At 33.9% G+C, this 24,218-nt stretch overlaps 2 protein-coding genes across 7 annotated transcripts; one reads left to right on the forward strand and one right to left on the reverse strand.

Moving 5' to 3' along the window:
* Positions 1-504: 504 nt before the first annotated feature.
* Positions 505-23,708, forward strand: LOC108737890 (synaptic vesicle glycoprotein 2B-like). 4 transcript variants are annotated; one of them, XM_018471027.1, is made up of 9 exons: positions 505-653; positions 19,319-19,375; positions 21,384-21,545; positions 21,862-22,024; positions 22,132-22,253; positions 22,316-22,554; positions 22,620-22,825; positions 23,123-23,385; positions 23,526-23,708. In XM_018471027.1, exons 1-9 carry the CDS (start codon positions 554-556, stop codon positions 23,687-23,689), a joined length of 1,476 nt encoding a protein of 491 aa, XP_018326529.1. In that variant the 5' UTR covers positions 505-553; the 3' UTR covers positions 23,690-23,708. The 4 variants fall into 4 exon arrangements, with proteins under 4 accessions (XP_018326529.1, XP_025830379.1, XP_018326528.1 ...); XM_025974594.1 differs by having other exon boundaries at positions 619-688; XM_018471026.1 differs by lacking the exon at positions 505-653 and adding an exon at positions 8,571-8,804.
* On the reverse strand, positions 2,114-21,400 carry LOC108737889 (proton-associated sugar transporter A). Of its 3 annotated transcripts, none has more exons than XM_025974592.1 (10): positions 21,371-21,400; positions 6,933-7,131; positions 6,403-6,665; positions 6,075-6,338; positions 5,511-5,612; positions 4,249-4,484; positions 3,924-4,175; positions 3,503-3,633; positions 3,261-3,435; positions 2,114-2,375 (listed from the first exon to the last, which is right to left on the reverse strand). In XM_025974592.1, the coding sequence occupies exons 2-10, from the start codon at positions 7,127-7,129 to the stop codon at positions 2,145-2,147; spliced, it is 1,851 nt and encodes a 616-aa protein (XP_025830377.1). In that variant the 5' UTR covers positions 7,130-7,131; positions 21,371-21,400; the 3' UTR covers positions 2,114-2,144. The 3 variants fall into 3 exon arrangements, with proteins under 3 accessions (XP_025830377.1, XP_018326526.1, XP_018326527.1); XM_018471024.2 differs by lacking the exon at positions 21,371-21,400 and adding an exon at positions 20,473-21,127; XM_018471025.1 differs by lacking the exon at positions 21,371-21,400 and having other exon boundaries at positions 6,876-7,016.
* Positions 23,709-24,218: the final 510 nt, after the last annotated feature.

Genomic DNA, 24,218 nt, shown 5'->3' on the forward strand with positions numbered 1-24,218 from the left:
AATGGGGTAACACTTGTATTCCGTTTGTACCGAATGTGTGAGCTTACCGAGCGAAAGAACGCACGTCCCTGATTTTGTATTAAATTTAAGATTTTTTGCAACTTACTTAAGGTCATTTTACTGAAATTTTGAAAATGTTTTGCGTCCAAAATGACAAAATAAAATACGATATATGACGGTTAAGGCTTAGAAAACTTGATCTATAGGTACAATACAAGTACCTTTGTAGGTACACAGTCTCGAATTTCCTTTTTTGAAAAAAACATTTATTACCTACTCATGATAGGGCAGGTAGATACTGTAAATTTCATTTCAGTTTCCTTATCCATTTTGTTCACTTTTTGCTTGTGCTTGACCTTAGAAATTTAATGAAAAATCCGTTCATTCATTAGTGCTTTTTTGTAACAAGGCCAACTTCGTATTTGTATGTATTTAGACGAGAAAGCGTTTAAATAATGTGTTTTTATCTGGCCGTGCTACTGACTGACTTCAAATTTGGCAACTGTTGAAATTCAGTAGTCTTTTGGTAGTGCTGTAATGCAGCTCCTCATTCATGGCAAAAATCACTTCAAAATCCTGTGTGTCTTGGGCAGAATGCGATTTGGTAGCTTCGTTCGACCACCATGAAACTATCCCACGGAAATCATACAATGGTCAGTGAGGATTATTCCTGTTTTCGAAGTAACCTGTAAGAAATTGTTTTGTGTGCTGTTTTATATCTGTGTCTTCCTTCTTCATTACGAAACTTGCATGCTACTTTAGCACGATTGATCTTTGCAAATGAATTACAATGAAATCTGCAGCAATGAAACGAATGTTTAGTTTTATGGTTGGTTCTAAATTATATTTTGAGTGCCCTGTATGCACCCATGTATTTCCATGAATTTTGCGTTTGTTGCTAGAAGTTATTAACAGTAACTGATGATCAGTATACATGTAATTAACAACGTTTTGAAATACGAGCAATGTTTACAAAAGATTTCTGCTGTATCTACCTTAAGTGTTTTGTTGTGTTTAGACCGGTAGTTGAAACCAGCATTAACTTGCCTTTACCGATTATACCCACTGCTCCTATGATTTGTTTGGAGCCTTAACGATGTTGTGCCAAGAACGTTATAAAACAATTTTGGCATTAAAAATTTGTTTATTTATAGCTAGAATAAAATTTAATTTACTTAGATGGAATTTGTAGTGTTGGTGTTGTTGTAATTAGACCGAAAATTCTCGAATGTTTCGTTAATTGTCTATAAACATATGTCATGTTATTAACAGTGACATTGTTAATTTATTAATTAATACACGTCCGGATATAATATTTTTATGATGTAACTTTTTCACATGTTATTCTTACTTGTATCTACTTATTGCATACAATCTTAGAAGCACATCTTTTAGATGTTTAACATAAACTTTGTTATCAGTTTAAAATGAGTTTTAAAATGTAATCCCACTATTGGAAACATAATGTAGTGCTATGAACCCGAAAAAGGATCGTGAAAACAAAAAACTACGTCAACATTGGTACAATTGTCAAACTGTTCGTCATTTTCTTTTTTTTTTTGAAGAAGTTTGCACGAAAAATTGTTGCTGTTGTCATACTCTCGCCGGGATTCGAACCCGGGACCTTTGCCTTTATATACCACCGCTCTGACTACTGAGCTACGAAAGGTGACAGTAGAATTAGCTACAAAACGCACTTATCTACCAGGTCACAGAATTTCTTCAACTGTTTCTTATTGTAAAAAAGTATTTTTATATTGGAATTTTATAATCTTTCAATGTGAGTATTATCAACATTCTCAAGTTGATAATGGTCACATTCGATGAATGGTGAATCACGTGTCTGTCTTCACTCTCACTAAAAGGTCTAGGAAAGGACTATTAGAAAATCTAGTCAAAGCTCAATTAGTTTTGAACCCAACAGAGCTTTTCTTCCGTGTTCCTTTTAGATGCTTATCGATTAGTTTTTTTATTAGAAAGGTGGCTGTATTAGTTTGTTTATTCTTTTGAAAATAAACACTGTTGACATATAGGACACAAAGAAAATCAAGTACTTAGGTATTTTATCGTACAATCCACTCACTCTTAACTCGTAAATCAATTGTTCTTAACAATTATTTAACAGCTTTTAATACTTGTTCAGTTTACAAGTCTAAATACATAACTTGTGTGGCGGAAATGGCTCCAAAAAATGCAAGGGCGCTAGCGACAGCCACCACTGCCGTTGTGGTACCCGACACGCTGACGATTGTACCCATGCACATGGAAAGAATAAATTGGGCTAAAAATACCATGCTCGATACAATAGCGATGTCTGTACCTAAACCGCGAAGTTGATTGCCAGTTTTTTCTTCGCCTTCTGAGGTAACTTCGAACTAAAACATTTGGCATATTAAAATGATGAGTTTATCCAAAACTAGTCTGAATTTGAGCCAAAGTAGTGAGTAGTGGGGTGTTGCAAACTTATTTTCGTTTTTTGGTAGATACCTACATGATAGCTGGATTTGACACTAAATAAATTGTTCTAACAAACTCACAGACTAAATGGCGATATCTGTTACCCAAAATAGAAAACTTGGTGTTAATTATTTAAATTTCCACTTCAAATGTCAAAGATCAAAATCAAAAATACATGAATTAGTAGAAGTAGAAGACAAATGTTTGGTTTTCTGTTATCGATTTTCTGTACGTCGACAAAAGGAAAACAACAACTGGGGTTACAATTTTGTCTTGTCCTGTCTTGCTGTTGGACATTTAGCAAGACAAGATGAAAATAATGTGAAAATTACCACCAGATGCTGACTAACGTCTGATCAGTATTCTGGAATACATGATACTTGAAGGTAACATCTGGAGGCAGTGTGGAATGCATTTCGTAAAAAGTATGCACAAAAAATACTCCTGTAAGCGAGCCATCAATGATTGGGACATTGACAGTGAGTTCGATAGTCGCGTTAAACACTCCTACCTATTCATGACCTTCACAACAGCTGGCACACAGACAGGTGAATTGCACGTGTGGCGATTAGTGCACTCCGTAGCTGCCATTCGATTGGAAAAGTTACTATTATTACCACAAAATACAAAAATAAGTTGAGTGAAAATATCAAAACAAAACAAAGTATTCGCAAACAGAATATGCTGACTCAGTGATCACATATGGACGGTGCAATATATTTCAAGAGCCTTTCATTCCTATAAGTAGGTATCAAAAAACGAAAATATATTTGCGTCTTCCCAATCTTCTCATTGTAACTCACAACTCCCTTTGCATGATAATGTGCTACCAAAAGGTAAGGCATCGTGAAGAGGGTGGAGTACATAACTCCGGCAGTCCAACTGAACAAAATTACTCCAACTTTATGCTTGGTGAGAGCCATCAGACACATTCCAGTAGAATAAGTTAGAAGACCGCAAATGTATACCTTCTTTGCTCTAAAAGAAAGATAAGGAATCATTCAGCCGATATGCACACTAATTCCTTCCGTTTTATTTAAATTACCCCAAAATGTTTATTAATTTTTCTATGACGAGAGAGTAACATGCACATGACAGGGAGTACATGGACATCCCCCAACATCCAAATCTAACTCCTGACTCGTATTGTTCATGAAGTAATGTGCCCTTCAATGCCTTTAAAAGATGTGATTAAATTTGTGACTTTTGAACAATTTATTGTTGCTTAATGCTAAAAATTAAATTAAATAAACTTATTTTAACAATTATTTAGAATATTTGAGAGTGACTCTTGCATGAGCACCATTGGTTAAAAATGGTTAAGTGAAGTACAAAGCAAATCATAAAATTCGAAGTAGTTTCTGCAAAGACGAAAAAGTACAAAATTTGTTGATAAATATCTGTTATTTTATGTATATGAATAGCAAATTATGTTAATGGCAAAAGAATTTAGATTGTGTACTTACTGTTGGATTTCCCCCAAAAACAGCTTCTCCCACAAAATCAGTGAAATAAAGGGAGTAACAAACGTGAGCCATCCAACAAAACAAATTCGTAACACAAAGGATTCTAAGGGACGACGGCATCTGTATGATGCTTTTTAAATAAATTCGTAAAGACGCTTCAGCTGGAGGGGTTGAAAAACTTTCGCTTCTTTCCATTGGCATATTCTGATAACCCTTTTCATCGTCACAGTCTTCAGGATTCTCTGGTGAACTCTACAAAAGGTTCGCATTTGCGTTTGATATTGATGGGTAGCTATACCTAATACTGCATGACAGTTCTAAGTACGTTTTCTAGTTCTTCTGTGGTTCCATAATTTGCTTCTGCGGTAACGTCAAATTTATCGGATTCCTTTGGATGTTTCGATTTGGGTTTGGACAAATCCACAAACTCTAATTTTTCTCCTTTCTCCAATACGAACAGCGGTATCTCTTTAAAACTGGTAATTGTGCATGTCACACAAATAATAAAGAGGAATGTAATGAGGGTGAATACTGCTTTGACGTGTCCTCCAAGATACTCCCCTAAAACATATTTTACGGAAGAAATACGAAGAGGAAATTAATGATAGGTTTATAGCGACAGGAAAAATTAACCACAACGTAATGTGTCCATTCACAGTAAAAAAACAAAAATTTATATTGTGATCCTAGCATAACTAGCATAATGGGTCCAGCTCCTTAAAATAACTACTAATTAGGTAAATGTCTAGATGATGGCCCCTCTGGGGGGATCGAAAGAGGAGGTCTCCCCCACCACTGTACCATAAAAAGTTCGTGGCGGTCTCACCCCCATAAAAAGTTATGGGGGTTGGAATTGATCATTTTGACAATTTTAATACACTATAATTCAAATAAAATTCAATAAAATAATTATTTTCAAGCGGGTGGAGGATCGAAAGCGGGTGGTCACTTGAACAAAATCCGACAACCTAACCTAACCTACCCTATTGATAAAGATATTTAAATAATGTTTTATATAACTTTCTCAATATCTTTCTGTATTTTTCCATTAGTTTTACCTTTGAATATTGTTTAAGAATGACCATAAAAATATTTACATGCCTAGAAATGTATAAAAATTGGCATATTTATTAACTTTGAACCCCCATAATTTTTTATGGGGGTGAGACCGCCACGAACTTTTTATGGTACAGTGGCGGGGGAGACCTCCTCTTTCGATCCCCCACCACCACCACTTCGGGGGTGGGGGCCATCATCTAGACCTTTACCACTAATTGTAATGAAATTTGTTTGTGTAAAAAGAATGTGCTTTTATAATAAACATCCATAACAGAACGTTAATGTCATAGCGGAAAATTTAGCTTAAGCATGCATGTCAAAGATGATGATAAATAAGCCTTGTGTGTGCGAGATCAGATCCAAAACGGCGTTATAAATAATTTTGTTGATGTAAAACTAAAATCTTTTGAAGTAGATTTTTATAGTCCAATTGTCCTTATTCCTATGTCTACTTTTACTAATCTATTACCCATTGTGATGTAGGGAAAACAAAATCTGTCTAAACAAATATTTATGTGATATATGTACCAAGAGCAGTGGAATCCCAGTTAATACCACCTAAAGCATACCCCATGAACCCTCCAAGACCGGCCATCACAGTAAACGTGCTTAATCCTCTGGCATGGTCATCTGAAACAGTTCGCCAATTAAGCAAGAATGATGTTAAGGATAGTAACAAAAAAGATACGGTAAATCTCGTAGGTGTGCATACGTAAAAACCACTACAAAAATAATTTTACTTTCAAATTAACGCCTTGCTTCTCTGTCAATGGCCGCCGGTGGGTTTCAGTTAATTAATTTAACGTGTTATCAATCGCGACTCATCTAGAACCATTAAATCGATTTTCTGGCGGAACGGTTTTGCAGATATTATAAGCAAAAGACTTCATGTTCGGATACAATTTACATTTTATTGTACAATAGACTTTGAGTTTCAATCAAGCGAAAGTAGCGTAGCTATGAGGTCATTGTAACATAGTTTTTAAGATATCAATGAGTATATGATGTATTAGTGAATTAATTTTTTGATTCATGCATTGAATTAACCCTACAAAAATCCAGAGTGCCTCAAAATATGTCGTGTTATCTTACCGAGCACTATCACATCCAAGAGATATGCCCGAGCTGGACTTTGACATGCATCCGCGTCAAAATCCAAAAGAACTGTTCCCAAAACAGTGAAGAAAACTCCCCAAGGGTGATAAGGATTTTGAATAATTATATTGGTTGAATTTTGAGACGACCCACCAACTAATACTGCTACTTTAGCTGAAGAACTTAATGTAAAGTTTGAAGAAAATTCCTTGTCGCCAAAAGCGTAACCCATGTTTTCTCCATTTGGAACCAAAATTAAGCCTTAAAAGACACTCACATAATTTAGTGGTAAAGGCAGGGTCAGGTAAAAGATAAAAACTATTACCTAGAAGAACTCCTAGAGACATTGCTAAAATGAAGGGTCTCCGTCGTCCCAGTCGCATTTGACACCTGTCGCTCAGTGACCCTAGGATCGGTGTCAGGAAGAATCCTATTAAAGGTGATAAGGCCCAAACAAGAGTCATGTGCTCATGTTTCACGCCAATTTTGAGAAGTGTTGGTGATACAAAAGCCGTTTCGGCAGCGTATGAAAATTCTATGCCCATGACGGCTGCTGAAATTCTGACCAATTCTGCTCGGGATTTTTTCCTTAAAACGAGTAAAGAAAATAAAGAAATTCATGCATAAAACGTATTGTACCAGCATTGTTTTCTTTCAAAAGGAACAAAACTATATTAAAATTTGGAAAAACCTTGATGAGTATTTAGGTCCCTATCTATGCCTAATTAAAACACATTTGGTTAGATAAACTGTAGCAAACTGGGACTCTACATGTGCACATTTTTCATATATACACACCATTAGTTTGGATTTTAGCCATAATATACATAAATGAAGATTAATATATACAGGTACCTATACACATGAGAGAAATCTTCAGAACTAACGGAACTATCAGATTGTGTCGAAAAACTGGCTGCTAATTCTTTGAACACTCCTTTTATTCCATCAGGATGTTGTTCTTTCCATGCCACCCACTTTTCCTTTTGATTATCCCGAAATGTGTGAAGCCATCCAAGGTACCCCTGGTATTCCAGGAGTTTCTCCGCCATTTCTGACAACACGTACTCAATTTAATAACGTTATTAATTATTATTGATTAGTTAATTTTGGGCATATTATAGAACTTTTATTGTTTCTATACGTCATCGTGAAGTCGACGGGAATTTAAACAAACTTTCGTAAAAACACACCGAACGTTCGGAAGCCAAGGGTGGTAACTGGATTTAAATTATTGTATAACGTTATTTCTTGCGCAAGGCAGTACTGATAATATAGAAGACTGAAGAATGGGACAGAGGCGGCGAAATACAGGGAGGCATATGATAAAATATTATCAAAGGGATGGGAAAGAGCGAATGATGAGGATACCGTGGATAGAGAAGGTTAGAAATGAGGAGGTAGTAGAAAGAATAGGAGACAGAAGTCACTATGTAAGTCAATAAGGAATAGGCGAAATAGGTTGGTAAGACATGTTCTCAGGTGTAAGCCCTTCATGGTAGAAAGTATTGGAAGCAGATACAGGAGGTAAGAGGAGAAGAGGTAGACAGAAGATTAGATTATTGTTCACAAAAGGTTAAGGATATGTAACGATCTAGTTTTAGGGAAAAGCGAAGATTAGCTCAGAACCGGAAAAAGTGGAGGTGTGTCCAACCAGTTTTAGGACTAACGACTTTATGATGATGATAATGATGGTTAATATATTAAGAACACCTGGTAGAAACGAAGTTTTTTACGCTGTTTGACAAGTATTAATTGTAAATTAGAACCTACTACCATTGCCTAGCAAAATTTTGGGTATGAGTTACTGCCTATGCATACGTATTAGGAACGCTAGGAAAATCAAAACTCGGCATTTAATAAATGTCTGCTAAATCCTAAAATATTAATACTTTTCTGCGTTAATTCTCAACTTCTAAAATATTTTAGAATTTGCGAACGACGTCACTGAACGTTGTCTCAGGTGGTTCTAAAGCCTGTCTCATGAAAATACCACTTTAATGAGGGAATGCCATCGTCTTCATTTGCATAATGATTGAGTTTCTTTAGATGACATCTTCATTCAAATTTTAATAACGTGTTTTGTCTACGTTTCGGTTTCAATTTAGATAATTGGATTGTTATACTCTTGTTGATACTAAGAAAACCAAAGCCCACCATTTTTGGTAAAGAAAAACTGGTCGGTATCAATTACAATTTAACTGTATTCGCACTATTTACAAGTTCTTTGCTAAATTGATGACATATTCAGATATATTGTTAAACTATTTTTGATGTAAATGGAAAATTACCAGTTCTTTTATTAATATTAAAGTTAAATAAATGTTACTGACATTGCCAAATCATATTTCATTTTGTATTACACTGAAACTGTAGACGTATTTGCGATAATAAGCATTTGTTGATAAATTCTCATTGTTGCACTTTTGTAACATAAAACAATACATATGTACCTAGTTGTAGGTAAATAGCTATTAACTTCAGAATTAAAATGTTAACTAACGCAGTTAGACGTTATTATTAATTAAAGAATACCTAGTGCAGAAGTTGAACTAGATATGGTCCTGTTGTCCGATATTCGGGATCAATCGCCCTATACAAATAGCAAACAAGAAGATAATGTCAGTGAAAGTGAAAAGTCATACGAAATTTTACTGAACTTCGATGAATACACCGCGCAAGAAAAGAAGGACGATGAAAATACTTGTTTTATTTTTAATAGACCAGGTAAGAATTATAAAACTCACTTTAAGTCATCTAAACATTTTACCTATCAATGTCTATTAATTTAATACTTCAGGACAATAATTATTATTGGAAAAATAGATTAGATTTTCCAATTAAACTTCGTATTTTGATTATGGGATTAAGGGATGGATTGAAAGTCCATGCATAACGAATATATTTGTTGAAAATCCGCTCGGTTTTTTGCCCTTCATAAATTCCAATACTGAAACGTATTGCACTGCGTAGGATTGATAAGAAAATGAGTGTGAAGACAATTTTCTTTTGTTTGGAGTAAGGATTTGTGTCCTTTGACCTACATATAGACAGAATCCGGTCAATATGTTTTGAGACTTTATTTTCTCATTTATTTTATTCAGTTGTTGTCTTTGCTTGACAAAAATAAACTTAAAAAATGTTTCAATTCCTTTCAAGTAAACTTCCATCATAGCAAATAGTAAATGTGTATAAGAAAATAATTATTTTTCAAATATTATTTTTAATAGACAATAAATTGCTACAAATTTTTGTACTTACTATTGTTATAAGTTCTAAGTTTACTATTATCTTAGAATTCTACATACAGATTATTTAAACATATATATGTGTATCATCGTTATGGTCCCATAGCTACCCCTACAACACGCCACTGTTTGACAAATCCCTATAACGTAACTGTAAAAGATTATTTTAAAAAAAAGATTGCACATGTTGTACTAATGGGTTAATAAATAATCAAAGAAAGTATCCCAACATTTAACATTTGTAAACACCGGCGACCTTTCGAAAACACGCACGTTCACCTCGAACTGGACCTTCACAAATTTAAAGACCAAACGTGAACCGAATGTACTTTTTATAATCTCCATGTGAAAACCGCACGCCAATGGTACTAGAATTATAATAAAGTTTACCGATGGTTTGTAAAAATTTCCATTAGATAAGTTAATGACTAATACATGTATTTGTACCTGTTATCGTACTTGGTATTGTTTTTCCATAGCAGGTCTTGATCTTCATTTATCGATATTCTTCAAAGAGAAACTAGCGATCAAAGATTATTTTGTCTTTTGTTTTTAATCAACTAAATTATCCTGTACATCTTACAACAAAGTTAGATACCAACCGGCATACAATTTCAGATATTTTTGACATGATAAATGTGAATAAATTAGTTATTTTTGCGGCGACACCCAGTATATTGTTAATACAAAAAATATGCGCCTTTTTATTTTTTTTTTGAGAGTTTATTTCAAGGAATGGTTAAAACTGTTTAATTATTTTTAAGAGTGCAAGATTTGGACAAGATAAAATAAAACTGCAAGACCAATACCATTTTTACTCTTTACTAATTAAATGCCTAAATCCATTTGAGCAACGAGATAAGTCATCTTTCTGAATTAACTTATCTCATCTCTCATCAACAAATTGTGTGCTCGTGGCTTGGTTCGCGTGTACTTTTGAGCATGTTTCTGAAATACTGACATCATCATAACTTCAAAACTATTTAAAATAACACGATGAGACAAAAAATAAATTGGTCTGTGTGCTACTATTTATAACATCCGTAAAACATATGACAATAACTCGATTTTTGAGTTAAATCTGTTTGAACAGGCAGACAGATAAAAATTGTTTGACATATACATATAATTTTTGTAATTAGCAAACGACTATTTTGGTGTATGTTCATGGATTTTTTGAATAGATCGCCCTTATGCTTTGAAAAAAAAGATATTTAGTTTAGTAGAAACGACAATTCTAAAAAAGAGAGTTAATAAAGGAACGGTTTTAGCAGTCCTCTAACAAGATTAAAGGACTCTTAATTGGATTGCACAAATACCCTTATATTCACTAACTGTGTCTATCTTTGCTGAACCGTCAGTTTACAATTCAAAGACTTTGACAATGTTTTGCAGAAAACCATTTCCATATGTCCATGTGGTGCATAAAAATTTTTGTGTAATTTATTTCAAGAAAACAAAAGAATATGAATATGAATCAAATACTGCTTTCCTACAATAATAATATAATTGTTTACACTTGATTTACTTTGTTATTATTCATAGCATACTGCGTTTGTCGTTTTTACGTGCAACACACCTATGATGTAAGTCAGTATTGAGATATGGATTCGATCGGATTCAATAAGTAAGGAGTTATTTTATAAAGGACATATCTCCAAAAAATTGGGTCATATTCTGTCCTTAGCTTCGTTTTGTTATTTACACGGTATCTAGATACCGTAACTGATGTATTCACACGCAACCCAATGCTTTTTTCTTTACTAGAAAATGATTGTTTGTAATAACTATAGTGCTCGCGCTTTAATGTGGCACAAAAGCTATAAAAGTGGGACGGTCGATGTTCGGTTCTTCATAAATGATGAGCTGTATTTGTTGCTTACGAAAGTTACAAAGAATGTCATCATCATCGTTCAGATATTGTTATCATTCCGACCTTATTATTACATTATAATTGTTGTTCAGGCTGCTTGGATGTCTGAAAGGATCTAGAGCAATTTAAAGGCTAATACTTCCTATCAAGTTGTCTTTAGGTTTATTGATTTTCTGTCAAGATGGCTGATGTTATTTCCTGAGAAGTATAGTAATGTAACAAATTTCAAATTATTTTAGTAGTTCTGAAACTATCACCTGTTGTATTAATGCCAACGATCTATTCCGGCATATCTTGTGGATATAATTAGATTCTTTGGTAGGTACGTAGTTATAACTTTAATGTTAGTGACAGTAATAAAAGTAACAATAGCTCATGGCAGTATTTCTTTATATTTCTGTACAAACACTTCGTATATTTCTACGCAAATACATTCATTTAATGTTACTGAAATGTAGACTCTATAGTTTTGGATTTGATATATAATTTTAATTTTCTAAGTGAAGTAGTATACATAAAGAGTCGCTAAGATGTAATTCACGTAATAAAATATTTTATAACACATGACGCAGAGAATCCGAACAAAATTTTTGCCAATGATTTCACTACAATTTAATAATGGTCCAGGATTTCAAGGAATAACTGTTGAAGGTGCTCCTGTTCGGGTTTAAGGATGTTGCCTTGAAGAACGACGTTTGTCAGTACATATTTAGGTTTTCATGTTCAATAGTTTGCTTCGTGAATGCCAATTGCAAAAACTGGACAATTGGAACTTGGTAATGCAACTGAATGTTTGGTTGAAGAAACTGTTGAAAATTCCACTTTTCGGTTAAAGATTGTAAAAAATTGATCAAGCGTGAATGAAAAAGCGATCGATTTAGCTTTTTATGGACTTTAAAGTTTTATCAGACTTTATTGAAAAGTTTAAAATGAGAAAGGAAGCGATTTTGTCTTGCAATCAAATTATAAGCATCTATCTACGCCGATAGTGGAATATTTTGGAATTAGTCGACCATTGAAACGTCTAATCAAAAGACAGATAGGATGTTATCGTTTAATAATTTTGTCCTTTGAACTATGCAATTGTAGAAATGTGAAGTAGCCTATACCAACCTTAAAAAATTGATATTTATAAGTTCTTATTTGAGCAAAACCTTAGGGTAGATCATAATATGGGAGATCGTCTTGAATAATATGTAAACTGACAATGACACCCATCCGTCCAATTTTGGACGGGTTCAACCAGTCTAAATAATATTTATCACAAAATCGTCCTTCATGTGAGTTCCAATCAGCATTCCTCATCATGCGCTAATAAATTTTAAGTTCCTAATGCAAATTAGATGCGACAAAGTTGGCAATGAACTCGCCTATATGTATATGTAACGGATTTGCATGGTGTATTCTTACATTATATTCTATACGTTTGTGTATTGATACCTATACGTAGGCACATAAAAATATATATAATGTGATATTAGGTGTTTAACGAGGATCTGCACAACTGTCTCAAGTACGCGCCCTTGTGTTTAATTATTGTGAACGACACCTTTTGTGTCAAGTTCAGCGAAAATAAGCGCACAACCTGGATACTTACGTGAGAGTAAAAGTGATCGACTTCGAAATTCGCTAATATATTCAGAAAGGACATGTTTTGATTATGTATAATTCGGTAGATAATTTACAAATGTCAATATATACAGGGTGGAACCTTTTTGCCAGGAAAACGATAGATATGTTACTGATTAAGGGTCATTATAGAGAGAGAGAGAGAGAGAGGAATCATTTGATGTTGTAAATTCACAAAGTAAATTAACATTTAGTTGTAAAAGATGTCATAATTTTGAGTATTTCCGTTGTATTAATAAATTTTTTGCTAGTTCAAGATTTTTTGATGAATAGTACAGCATGATGCATGCACATGCAACCAACCATGCACCCGAATATAGACATTTAGCCCCCCCTCCCTCCCAAGTCTTCTCCGATCGCTGAATTATGCCTTGAATGCGTCAAATGTGGCGTTTTTTGAATTAAATTATCGATGAAATAAAGGTATTAGAAAGAATAGGAGAACAGAGGACTCTATGGAAGTCAATAAGAAATAGGTGAGATAGGTTGGTACAGGCCTGACGCTGGAAGCTGGCGAAAATTTTAAAATGGCGTGGATGCGCGGTGGCAAAAGTAGGCAGTTTTAGGTATAAAGATTGCAGCCCTCATTCTTCAGTATTCCTATCAGGGGCGTAGATTAAATATTTAAAAATAGGAATCCATGAACAAGTAATAGACATACAAACAGAAGAACTAATTGTTGATGTTGGTGACAGTGATAAAGATTCCCATGATGACAGTGAATATGAAAACTGACTATAAAACAAAAGTAATAGATTTATTAATTAAATTATGTTTCTACATTATTTTCTAGTACGCTACTGTCCTATCTGTATTAATACTATAATTTACGCCTACTGAAAGCTTATTTGTGTATCGGTTCCAAGTGCCTTACCCAAATAAGTCATAAATGGGCAAGTATCTGCGCGACCGCTCGCCAACTTCCTTCGTCCGACCTGTAGGATACCTTCTCAGGCATGAAGGTCTAGTCAGAGACATATTAAAGGCAGAAGCGGAAGTTAGGACGGGTAGGTAAAGGTAGACCTAGATTAAATTACTGTTTGCAAATAGTTAAGAATGTGGGTTGTTCTAGTTTTAGGGAAATGCGAAGATTAGCTCAGAATAGGAAGGAGTGGAGGTGCGTGTCCAACCAGTCTTAGGACTGACGACCTTATGATGATGGGATGATGAGAAATAAATGACTAAAATACAACTAAAGAAACATTGACCCTCTAATAATATGTTTCAGTCATTTTGTCGATAATAACGATTCTTTTAATTTGGCGACCATCATGTGCGCTCTTCAAGAGACGCATGTTAGTAGGTAATACTTACATACTGTAGAGGAACTGAGTGATTACGTTTATGTCATCAACATAGTCTGTACGAACCAATCCAAGAAGTAATAGGAACATCATATTGCAACACTTGTCGATAATAAAATTCGATTAGCTAGTCGATTAGGGCGAACGTTATAAGTCCTAGTTAACTATAATATACATTCAAACTTATAATATAAATCTGTATCTTATTGAAGGCACATTAATTTCCTCTCTACCGTGTGAAGAGTTTTTTCCAGACATTCAACGTTTGGACACCTTTATAGATATATCTTTTTGTTAGGCTGAACAAAATTTCCAAAAAATTAATTATGAAAGTTCTAAATTATGTGGATTTAGTATCCAAGACAATTAAAAGCTTAAAATGACAGTGTGGATTAATAATTTACAACCTTGGACATCACTAATTTTGAGTCGTCATCAATTTACTTTTATTTCCCCTAAAAAAAATGTTTGTTGTAGACAGGCAATATTGCAGACGTCACAATATCCATAAAGCAAATAGTTGTGGCGCCTTCTAGTAATAAATCTTCATTAGTCTTCTTACCATTTTCGGTATGTTAAAGAGTTTTTTTTAAGCAACACATCAGATGCCTTTGCTAAGCGACTTGTTGCAAGCATTTACTCGGTATCATTAATATCAGGAAATGTTGCATTTGATTGCATAGATTGGAGGATTAAAATATATAATAAGAAGGAACCGATGGCACAATATTCTATGTATACAGGATGTTTTGAAACATGTGACTAACAAAACTACAAATAAGTAATTGGGTTTTGTCTAAAAGTTACTGAAAAGAAAAGAAAAAATCAGTTTTAACGGAAGGATTCACTTATCGTTAAATGTTCGTGACTGAAACGTAGATGGCAGCAGAAAAGAAAAAGTTAGAAGCATTTATGGTGTAGTGTCATGGGTGGATGATGAAAATAGTGTGGATAGAAAATATTAGAAATGATAACGTATCTAAATGGGCGCTATTGAAGTTAATGAGGAGAAAGAAGAGATATGAAGAGAGGGCACACGTTTAGAGATACGAAGGTCTAGCAAGAGAGATATTAAAAGCACAGACAGGATTGAAGAGAGTCAGAATGAAGACCTAGGTTATTGCCAAAGGGTTAAGGATGTGGGATGATGTAGTTTTCGGAAAATGTAAAGATTGAGACAGGATAGGAAAAGGTGGACATGCGTATTCAACCAGCCTTCGGAGTAACTAGTCCAGGTCTACCTGTACCCCTCATAATTTCTGCTTCCGCTTCTAATATGCCCCTAAGTAGCCCTTAATGTCTAAGAAGGTGTCCTACTAACCGATGTGGTCTATCTTTATTGAGTTCCATGATGTCCTACAATATCCTGCTCTTTTTAATGCATCATCAATTCTAACTCTTTCTATTCACAATATTTTTATTATCTCTTTTAACACCTCTAACTTTTTACTTCCACAGTTCTCACCATCTACATTTCACATCCATACAGAGCTGAACTCAAAACGTGCAAAAGTTGTACGTAATCTTTCCTGAACTTAATCATATTAAGAAAGATAGAAACAAAGGTGTCACTGTTGTTCTTCCAGAACGAAACATCAATATCTTTGATTGATGTGCAGTTAACAAGGAAAAATGATCAATACAAATTTTACGATTTATTTTATGCCTTCGTTATTTCAACCTACAATAATAAAATATCTTGTGGGGATGTTTATTTGTTCCCTGCATTAGGGGTATGCGATAGTATCTATATAAAACAGGAAGTTAGATTAATATTAATGGCAATAATGTATACCTAAATTTTGCTGCGTTATCCGACAACCATTAATCAAATAGTTTACCCTTAGTTAACTGATGGTGACCATTCTCATTTTTTTTCCATTTTCCGTCCTTGACCAATCTGTCATCTGCTCTCGCCTGCCTCCGTACTGCTGTGTTTTTTAATTAAGTTCACTCTACGAACAGTGGGTACACTCACACACACACACACACACTCACTTAGATTAATTAGCGAAGAGTTTCATCGATTCACTGTTATTTTCGTCCCATTCTATAAAAAGGGATGAAATGGCTATTGCGCTTTCTCTAGCGAAAAAATTTACCGCATTTTCACACCACAAGTGTTCTTGCTGCGTTAATGCTCTGTAAAGCAAAAAGAGATAATTGAGATACGCGGCGGTGGTGGCGTGCTTCCCTTGTTTTAATACTGACTCTTTGATAAATAGGGATGAAGTGATTCTGGACTGTATCAATGCGATTTTCACGGTGGTTACAAGAAAAGAAGAACATTCTGGGAAATTTAGTTATGCTATAGCCATTGTGTGTTAACTGACTGTGATAAGCTTATAGTGAAGGTTGCTATGGAATAATGAAAAAATGCTGGGCATCACGTGTTACAATTTGTTGTCCAAATGGAAGGTAAAATTTATATTTTATCTCGTCGTATGTTCTGTGTAGTGTCACAATGTTCCAAATTTAGTTGTCATATCCTATATAGCATAAATAAATGTTTGTTACCTGCAAGATCTTTAAATTTGAATTAGTATTAGCTTTCTTTCTTACTCAATTTTGATGATACCACTTCTCATAAAGCAACTTACCATTGCTCATTTTTAGCTAGCCGACATATAACACCCATAGACATGATAACATTGCTAAACACTCGCTACTAGTAAAAAAGTATGAACTCACAGATTAGATAGAACTAAAGAGATAAATACAAACCCCAAAATGTATTAGGAAACCAGATAATCAAATTTACTGGGCTAGAGACATAATTACATACAGAACCACTAATCAAACTAACAAACCTGACATCTTGGTAAAGTCTTTGCTAGTAGGTGAACTGATGTTGTTCCGATTCCGGGTTTAAAGGTCGTCGTCGTTTGGAGTTGCTTCCTACCGTTTCACTAGCATGAGTGGTGAGCTTCTGCAAAGATTCTTTCATGCCCTATCCACATCCAGCATCGGAAATAAAAGGATCTATGAAGGAGCTCGCTACTCCAACCGACGACAGCGTTTAGATTTGAATAGGAACTGCATCAATAGATCCTACATTACAGTAACCAACAAGGAAGCCAAAGCAACCTATCTAATAGACGTTTGTCGTTTCTATATCGAAAATTGAAAATCTCAAGCAACAGCTTATTGACAAAATTCAAAAATATATACCTTTAGCCAAAGAAATAAAAGAAGTGTGCAATCAGAACACAGTTCGAGTTATTCCGATAATTATTTCATCAATACGCGTTATACCTAAAACTAGAGAAAAATTGAGATACAATTTTTCTATCTTTATGTTATATTTTCTTTAGTTCAGCAACAAATAATTCTTCTATATGCTTCCTTATTTGCCTTTGTCCCTATATTAATTGGAAAAAAGACATTGATGCCAAAATAGGGTTGCAAATAATTTTATTGATGTAAAGTCACCATCAATCATTTTATATCAAAATATTTACAACTCCAATTTATTTCTGGAAGTGGAATTCATGGTTTCTTTAGCTTTGGGTTCAGCTAATAAGTGAAGTTTTTCGAATCGTTTTCTAAGAATTTTGGGTTATACGCATTCCTTAGCATATGACAATATCTTGTAGTTTTTAGTTTTACACAGCTGGCGTATATCAATTCGATATTATTTTGTCGTAATTCATGGAATTTCGTAGTTCCTTGCTAAAGGTACGATAAGTGGTCACTTGGTAGCTGCTGATATCAGTTTGGAACTTCAAAATTCCGCGGTCCATGACATTGAACTCGGAAAACAATATCTGTCCAATATTTTAGATTATCCATTTCCAAGGGGTTAAAATTTTTTGGGCTCTCTTCAGTTAAATAATTAGAAGGCATTCATGGAATGTCTCGTTATCCTCTTTTTAAGCTTCTAGTACTGTCAATGACCAATGTGAGCAACTTTCATTCATCATTTTATGTAATGTTTGATCGGTGATACTAGCAAAACCTTTATAACGTTAAAAATGTATTTTGCATTTCACAAATAGTTGGAAGAGTATTTTAAATAAAATAGAAAATGCTTTTCTCAAAAAAGTGTTTAAATGAAGATATAAATAGGTATTTTTTTATTCTGTATTTGCATTTTAAATGCAAGTATTTCAAATAAATCACATCTCTGCCTAAAACATTGCATACCAGCATAGATGAGTTGCAACTGCATAAACTAAAACAGGTACATCAGTCTACAAAAATCAGTAATCCTTGACAAATGCGGAATAGTACATAGATTTCTTAATACCCCTGCCAAATCTCCCTTTCAAGATAACACAAGTGGTTTTATTTTAGGAGTTAATTATTTAGCACTCATATTAAAGGGGATGCAGCTTGAGAACACCGCTGTAAAAGCTTTGTAGACACAAGTGGTTGCAGTTGTATTGTCATACTACAAAAGAAACAGAGTCCTACAGGTAGACAAAGGTGTTTTCAGATTTATTACTTTTGTGCTACGTTAAGGCTTGAGAATTATAGTTTCCAATTTGTATTTGTATTTTAGAAATTTAGAACCATTTTAATTATAACACATCCGTGAATTCATTATATGTGTTTGTTTGATTGTAAACACTCTGTATATACCTAACGTTTGTGATTCATAGGACCGTTTTATCAAAAAATATTTTTACTTAAAGTTCTTTGTTCTGTTATATCATACTCTTACATTAAGGACATTGTCTGATAAAAAAAACTTAATTACGGAAAAAGAAAAAATTCATCACAATTTTTTCGCGGCTATATACGTTTATCAAAAAATTTGCAATTGAGGCAGAGACGGTCACGTATTCTGATAGCGTTCGAATAGCGTGGTGTCGAACTTGAAGAAATCGCTTGTAGCCAATGAAACAAAATATTGAAGGCTACTCTTAATATTTGTTTGGTATATACTATCACGATCCCAAATAAGTCTTACAATTTCTTATGGTGTCCACAGCGCGAGTTTTGTGTCCGAACTTGCGTTAGTAGATGATGTTCGGTGACGGGTTTTAGAACGTTTAATTAATGAATTACTTAATCACAAACGATTATTTGTTTTACGTGTATGCTATACATTATAAGATACGCTACTGAAATTAACGACAACAATTATAATGGGTTAGTTTTGTGTTATTAAATTGATTATTGAATAAGAAAGTTTCGCAAAAACGTGGATACTGTAATAGTTCATGCTGAATTTGGTTGCAGGTTTGGATTTCATAGAAGGGCCTGGGGAAGACTTTGAAAGAGCTCTTGAAAATACAGGTGAGTGAATTTTTAGGTTTTGTAATCCAAGTACTTAACGATAACTAACTGATTAGGTAAATTATAAATATCTAATAAGTAATTTATTTTTTACTCATTCAAAGGCTGTCTCTTCTGCTAAAAAAATCAGGTATTCTTTTTTTTATGTTATTCCTTAAAACATTCACAAAAGAATATTTATTGTAAATTACATTCTTCAGGTGCTTCCAATGATGATAAAATTGTTATTGGAAAATTTCGAATCAGTAAAATAATTACAATGTTTTTAAGTAGCAATATATAACTGCATCACATGATGCATATAATAAATTTTCTATCAGTTACTGATTAATATCTAGGTATTATATTGTTTTACGTTTTATGTTCTTCCTTATTCAATCTTGCGTAAAAAATTGTGTTGCCAATTGGGCCCTTCAGGTGTTTCTAATGATGAACTCTTTTTTAAAATTGTCGAAGCAATATGCTTTACTTTTAGTGGTACTGTAACTGCATTGTATGGTGTTTTTAATAAACAATAGTTAGTTATTAGTATCTACACATTGTATTCTTAATTTTTTAACGTTAATCCTTATTAACTCTTGCGTAAAAACTTTTGTTATGCATTAGATCATTCAGATGTATCCAGTGATGAATTCTATTTTAAAATTGTTATTGGAAAATGTCGAAGCAATAAAATAAGAACAATGCTTTTTAGTGGCAATATAACTGCATCACACGATGCTATTAATAAATAATAATAAACTTCCTTCTAATGGGAAGGGTGATTAGTATCTACACATTGTATTTTTAATAACTGCCAATAGTTTTCAATGTCTAGATTGGTATCAATTAACGATAAATAGAAGACCCGTGGCATACAAATTGCAATATTATATTTGAAAATGTATTATGATGAAACCAGACTTGTCGTCCGAATTTATTCTATATATTTCACTTTGATGACACACAGACGTGCTCAACAATTACGTGACAACTTCCTGTAATCCTGTGTGCGATAATGCATCAAAAATTAAGGAATTATTTTGTACTTGGAAAAAGAAATCAATGGTAGGTACGTGGACACAATTTAAATAAATTCAGAGTACCTGCCTACTTACCTAAATCACTTTCGTTTTTTAATTATTAGCCGGTTACATGCACTTAATTTTTGTGTTACAAAACTTTTTTATTTGCTTATCAATTTGTAATCCTAACGTGAGCGAGTGTTGTCATAATATTTTGACAACAAATTACTTGAGTATGACAACTGGTTTTTGCAGTTTTGTGTTCAAATACAACAAATAGAGAGATAATTGTTAGCACGTGTCTTGAATATTTCCACGATCTTCTTTGAAAGTTTGTTAAATATTCTGAAATAATTAGAGTATATCTCTAGATTCTTAATTAGCAATTCACGAGTTGCCTCGGCGTATTTTATTGCAGGTAGATTCAGATGTTTATACAAAAAGGGTGCCGGACGACTGGCTGCACGGCTGGCAAATTCGTTCAACCATCTTTTCTTACACACTTAAAAACAACTGCCCATTTTTCCTTATTTTATCTATATCTTTTATTGTCATTTAATTGAGATATAGATACAAAAATATGCTGATATATATCTATAACTTTTTTGCGATTTTTTTTAATTTGATAAATTTCCACTCTTCCCATTTAATTAAAAACTAGAAGTATTAGGTAAGTCCATAAAACAATTTGACGTTGAACGAGCAAGCTGTAAATTTTAATGACCTGATATTATAATTTCATTAATAATTATTATCTGCGTCATCATCACGTTAATATTATGTTTTACCTTTAGATAATTATATAAATGTAACGTCTGAAAATAACTTAGACGTTATCTCGGCTTTTTAGTTGTTATTAAATTTGCATATTTTTTTATAAATATTTTTTTTCATGCACAGTGACTGCCTACAAATTTAATTCAATAAAAATGTGGAAATATATGACAATTTTCAACAAAAGTCTATTCTATTATTAACAAATAAAACTTACCTGTGTGTTCCAGGATTTGGCAAATTCCATTTTGCGCTTCTGACAGTATGCGGTCTCATATACCTGAACACTGCCATGGGCATCACCATGATTTCGATGGTACTACCGTCGGCTACCTGCGATTTTCAAATGACTTCTACAGATAAAGGATGGCTTACCGCCTCCCCCATGTTAGGTGGGTACTACAATAACCCCCTCGTATTTAATTTTTTCTGGGAATGGCTTCAGGCATTATTGAATAGAAAGTACAATTGTTAATACCAATAAGTACCACATATAGGTACCTTCAGTACACCAGAAAATTAACAAGCAAAAAAGAATTACGAATTTTTGGGAATCGAAAGTAGTTTTTTTTGCCAACGTTTCGCCTCTGACCATTCTGTACATATCTTTTGATGTTTAATATACTATTTAAGGAACACTTTCTGAGAGGAATGTTCGAAACTTGACAATTCAGTATGAGAAATTGTTTTTAAATATTGTTTTATTAGGGATGGTTATTGGTTCCTACTTTTGGGGTTGTTTGGCGGATACTAAAGGGCGTAAGATAGTTTTAATAGCGGCACTTTTGATGGACGGAATATGTGGACTTTTGTCAAGTGTAGCTCAAAAATTTTGGCTGTTCATGTTTTTGCGATTTTTAAATGGATTTGCGTAAGTACTGACCACAGTTTCAATGTCGATACAATAAACATAAAATGAGATAGACTAAACTACATCAACCGCTTTGAATGGCTTAACGTTTTTTATCTTAAAACTAGAATAACCGGAGCCATGGGCATATGCTTCCCATATTTGGGAGAATTCCAGCCCAGTAAATACAGGGAGACGATACTGTGTTGGATGGAACTATTCTGGACAGTGGGAGTTATTGTACTTCCAGGTCAGCATCCTTTCCAACTGCTACTAGGAGGTTCGAATAGTTAAATCTGGATTATTTTTTAGGAATCGCATGGATTATAATACCAATGGAGTTTAAATACTTCTACCATACGTTTCAATTCGCCAGTTGGAATTTATTTGTTGCTGTATGTGCTGTACCCAGCCTACTGATAGGTTTTTGGCTGTTTTGTTTTCCGGAGAGTCCAAAATTTCTTATGGAATGTGGAGAGCCAGATGCCGCTTTGGAAGTCCTAAAGGAGATGTATGCAAGTAACACTGGAAAATCGTCAGCTAATTTTCCGGTAAGTTATCAGCACATTCCGCTGATTTAACTGACGAGGGGTTTGAGAATTCTTTCTGTTTGTAGATCATGAGTCTCAGAGAAAAACAGAGAACTCTGAGTGTGGTGTCCCAAATGTCAACTAGGAGTGTTCGAAACTTGAGGATTCGGAAGCCCAAAGAACTAAAGTTGCTACTGCAGGAAATATGGGAACAGACCAAAGCGCTTTGTCATGCTCCGCATCTAAAATATACTGTGATAACGTGTTTGATTCAATTCGGAGTTACTTCCAGGTAATGAAAATGAGTAACGCTTACTGGAATTTTTCTTACTTTTATCCATTGGAAAATTGTTTTCCTTCAAATGGTTCCAATAATCCGATCGTTATTTTTTAAATCTTGTAACTCCTAGTTCAACTTGCCGTTTAGCTTTTAAAATTGGCCTGATTTTGACCATTAATTTAGCTTCTTATCAATAAATTTAATGTCTAAACGTCTTCATTTTTATTGAATGGTTCCTTCTTTCAGATAAATCTAGCAATGTCATAATTTAATTTATAGAAACCTCCATTATTTTCTTTATTATTTCAGCTACTATACATTGATGTCATGGTTTCCGGATCTATTTAATCGTTTCGAAGAGTTCGAAAGCGTCCATCCAGGCCAAAGAGCATCAGTTTGTGAAGTGTCAGGAATCGTATTGGGCAACAATACGGAAATACAGGAGGAATTTTGTGGCGAACCGGTTCCTGAGTCTGTCTTCTTCCACACACTTATTGTAGGTTTGGCTTGCATCCCAACCAGCTTTTGGTTACCCTTATGTGTCCATCGACTTGGTGCCAAATTCTTTCTAGGTATGTTATTAATTTATTTAAACATTTTGGATGAATAAACATCATGGAAATTGACACTTTACTTGTGAAGAAAATGCACTTTAAAGCTAGATTTAAAAACTTATTTGTTATTGAGTTGAAAAACAAATTCCTTGTTTTAGTTTTCAGCCTTCTAGTGGCTGGAGCCGTTACAGGGGGATTGTATTTTGTAAATTCCTCTGTGTCAAACTTAGTATTATGCTGCATATTTGAAGCTCTAACCAGTTTAGGAATTAGCACAGTCTATTGCGTTATGGTGGACCTATTTCCGACAAACTTAAGGTAAGAATCAATTACTATTGAAAATAATGACGAATTAAAATATTAAACTGTATAGCCAAATTATCCTGTTCTAATAATACTTCTTAAAAAATGTATCCAGTGAATATTGTATCTGTTACAATAGATCGTAAAGTGTTCCAATAATAACCCAAAATCACTTAAAGTATAAATTAAATTGACATGAAATAAATGAGTAGGTACGTACAACTAAAAAATGAACATGCGAGTTTTAAAAATATCTTCCATGTCCTAAAATAAAATACTTAATGTAGCGAGCACGAGTGTGCTTGTGTGCGATCGGGCACACGTGTGCGTGAACGGCTTATCGATTTGCGGACTAGCTGCGAGCGCCTTTTTTCATGTGCGCCGTATTTGTAAATATATGTGTGTCATACCTGCGTTCTGGGAAAGCAGTTAAACAGTTTAAATAAAAATAAACTATCCAGATGTTTCCAGAAGGTTCCAGAAAGTAAACAAAAGAGTATTTAAGAGATGATCGCCGAGAAGGTAGAAATAAATTGACCGTTGCAGAA

This window comes from Agrilus planipennis, unplaced genomic scaffold (genome assembly GCF_000699045.2).
Source record: "Agrilus planipennis isolate EAB-ADULT unplaced genomic scaffold, Apla_2.0 scaffold59, whole genome shotgun sequence".
NCBI lineage: Eukaryota > Metazoa > Arthropoda > Insecta > Coleoptera > Buprestidae > Agrilus > Agrilus planipennis.

Bases quoted from the DNA above. Each gene is read 5' to 3' on its own strand.
- LOC108737889 (XM_025974592.1), bottom strand. From the start codon at position 7,129: ATGGCGGAGAAACTCCTGGAATACCAGGGGTACCTTGGATGGCTTCAC. The intron at 6,666-6,932 runs GTACCTGTATAT...ACTCGTTTTAAG, and splicing joins GATTTCTCTCATGTGTATAG to GAAAAAATCCCGAGCAGAAT. The intron at 3,436-3,502 runs GTAATTTAAATA...TCTTTCTTTTAG, and splicing joins AAATTAATAAACATTTTGGG to AGCAAAGAAGGTATACATTT.
- LOC108737890 (XM_018471026.1), top strand. From the start codon at position 8,636: ATGGTCCTGTTGTCCGATATTCGGGATCAATCGCCCTATACAAATAGC. The intron at 8,805-19,318 runs GTAAGAATTATA...ATTTGGTTGCAG, and splicing joins TTTTATTTTTAATAGACCAG to GTTTGGATTTCATAGAAGGG. The intron at 22,826-23,122 runs GTAATGAAAATG...TTATTATTTCAG, and splicing joins CAATTCGGAGTTACTTCCAG to CTACTATACATTGATGTCAT.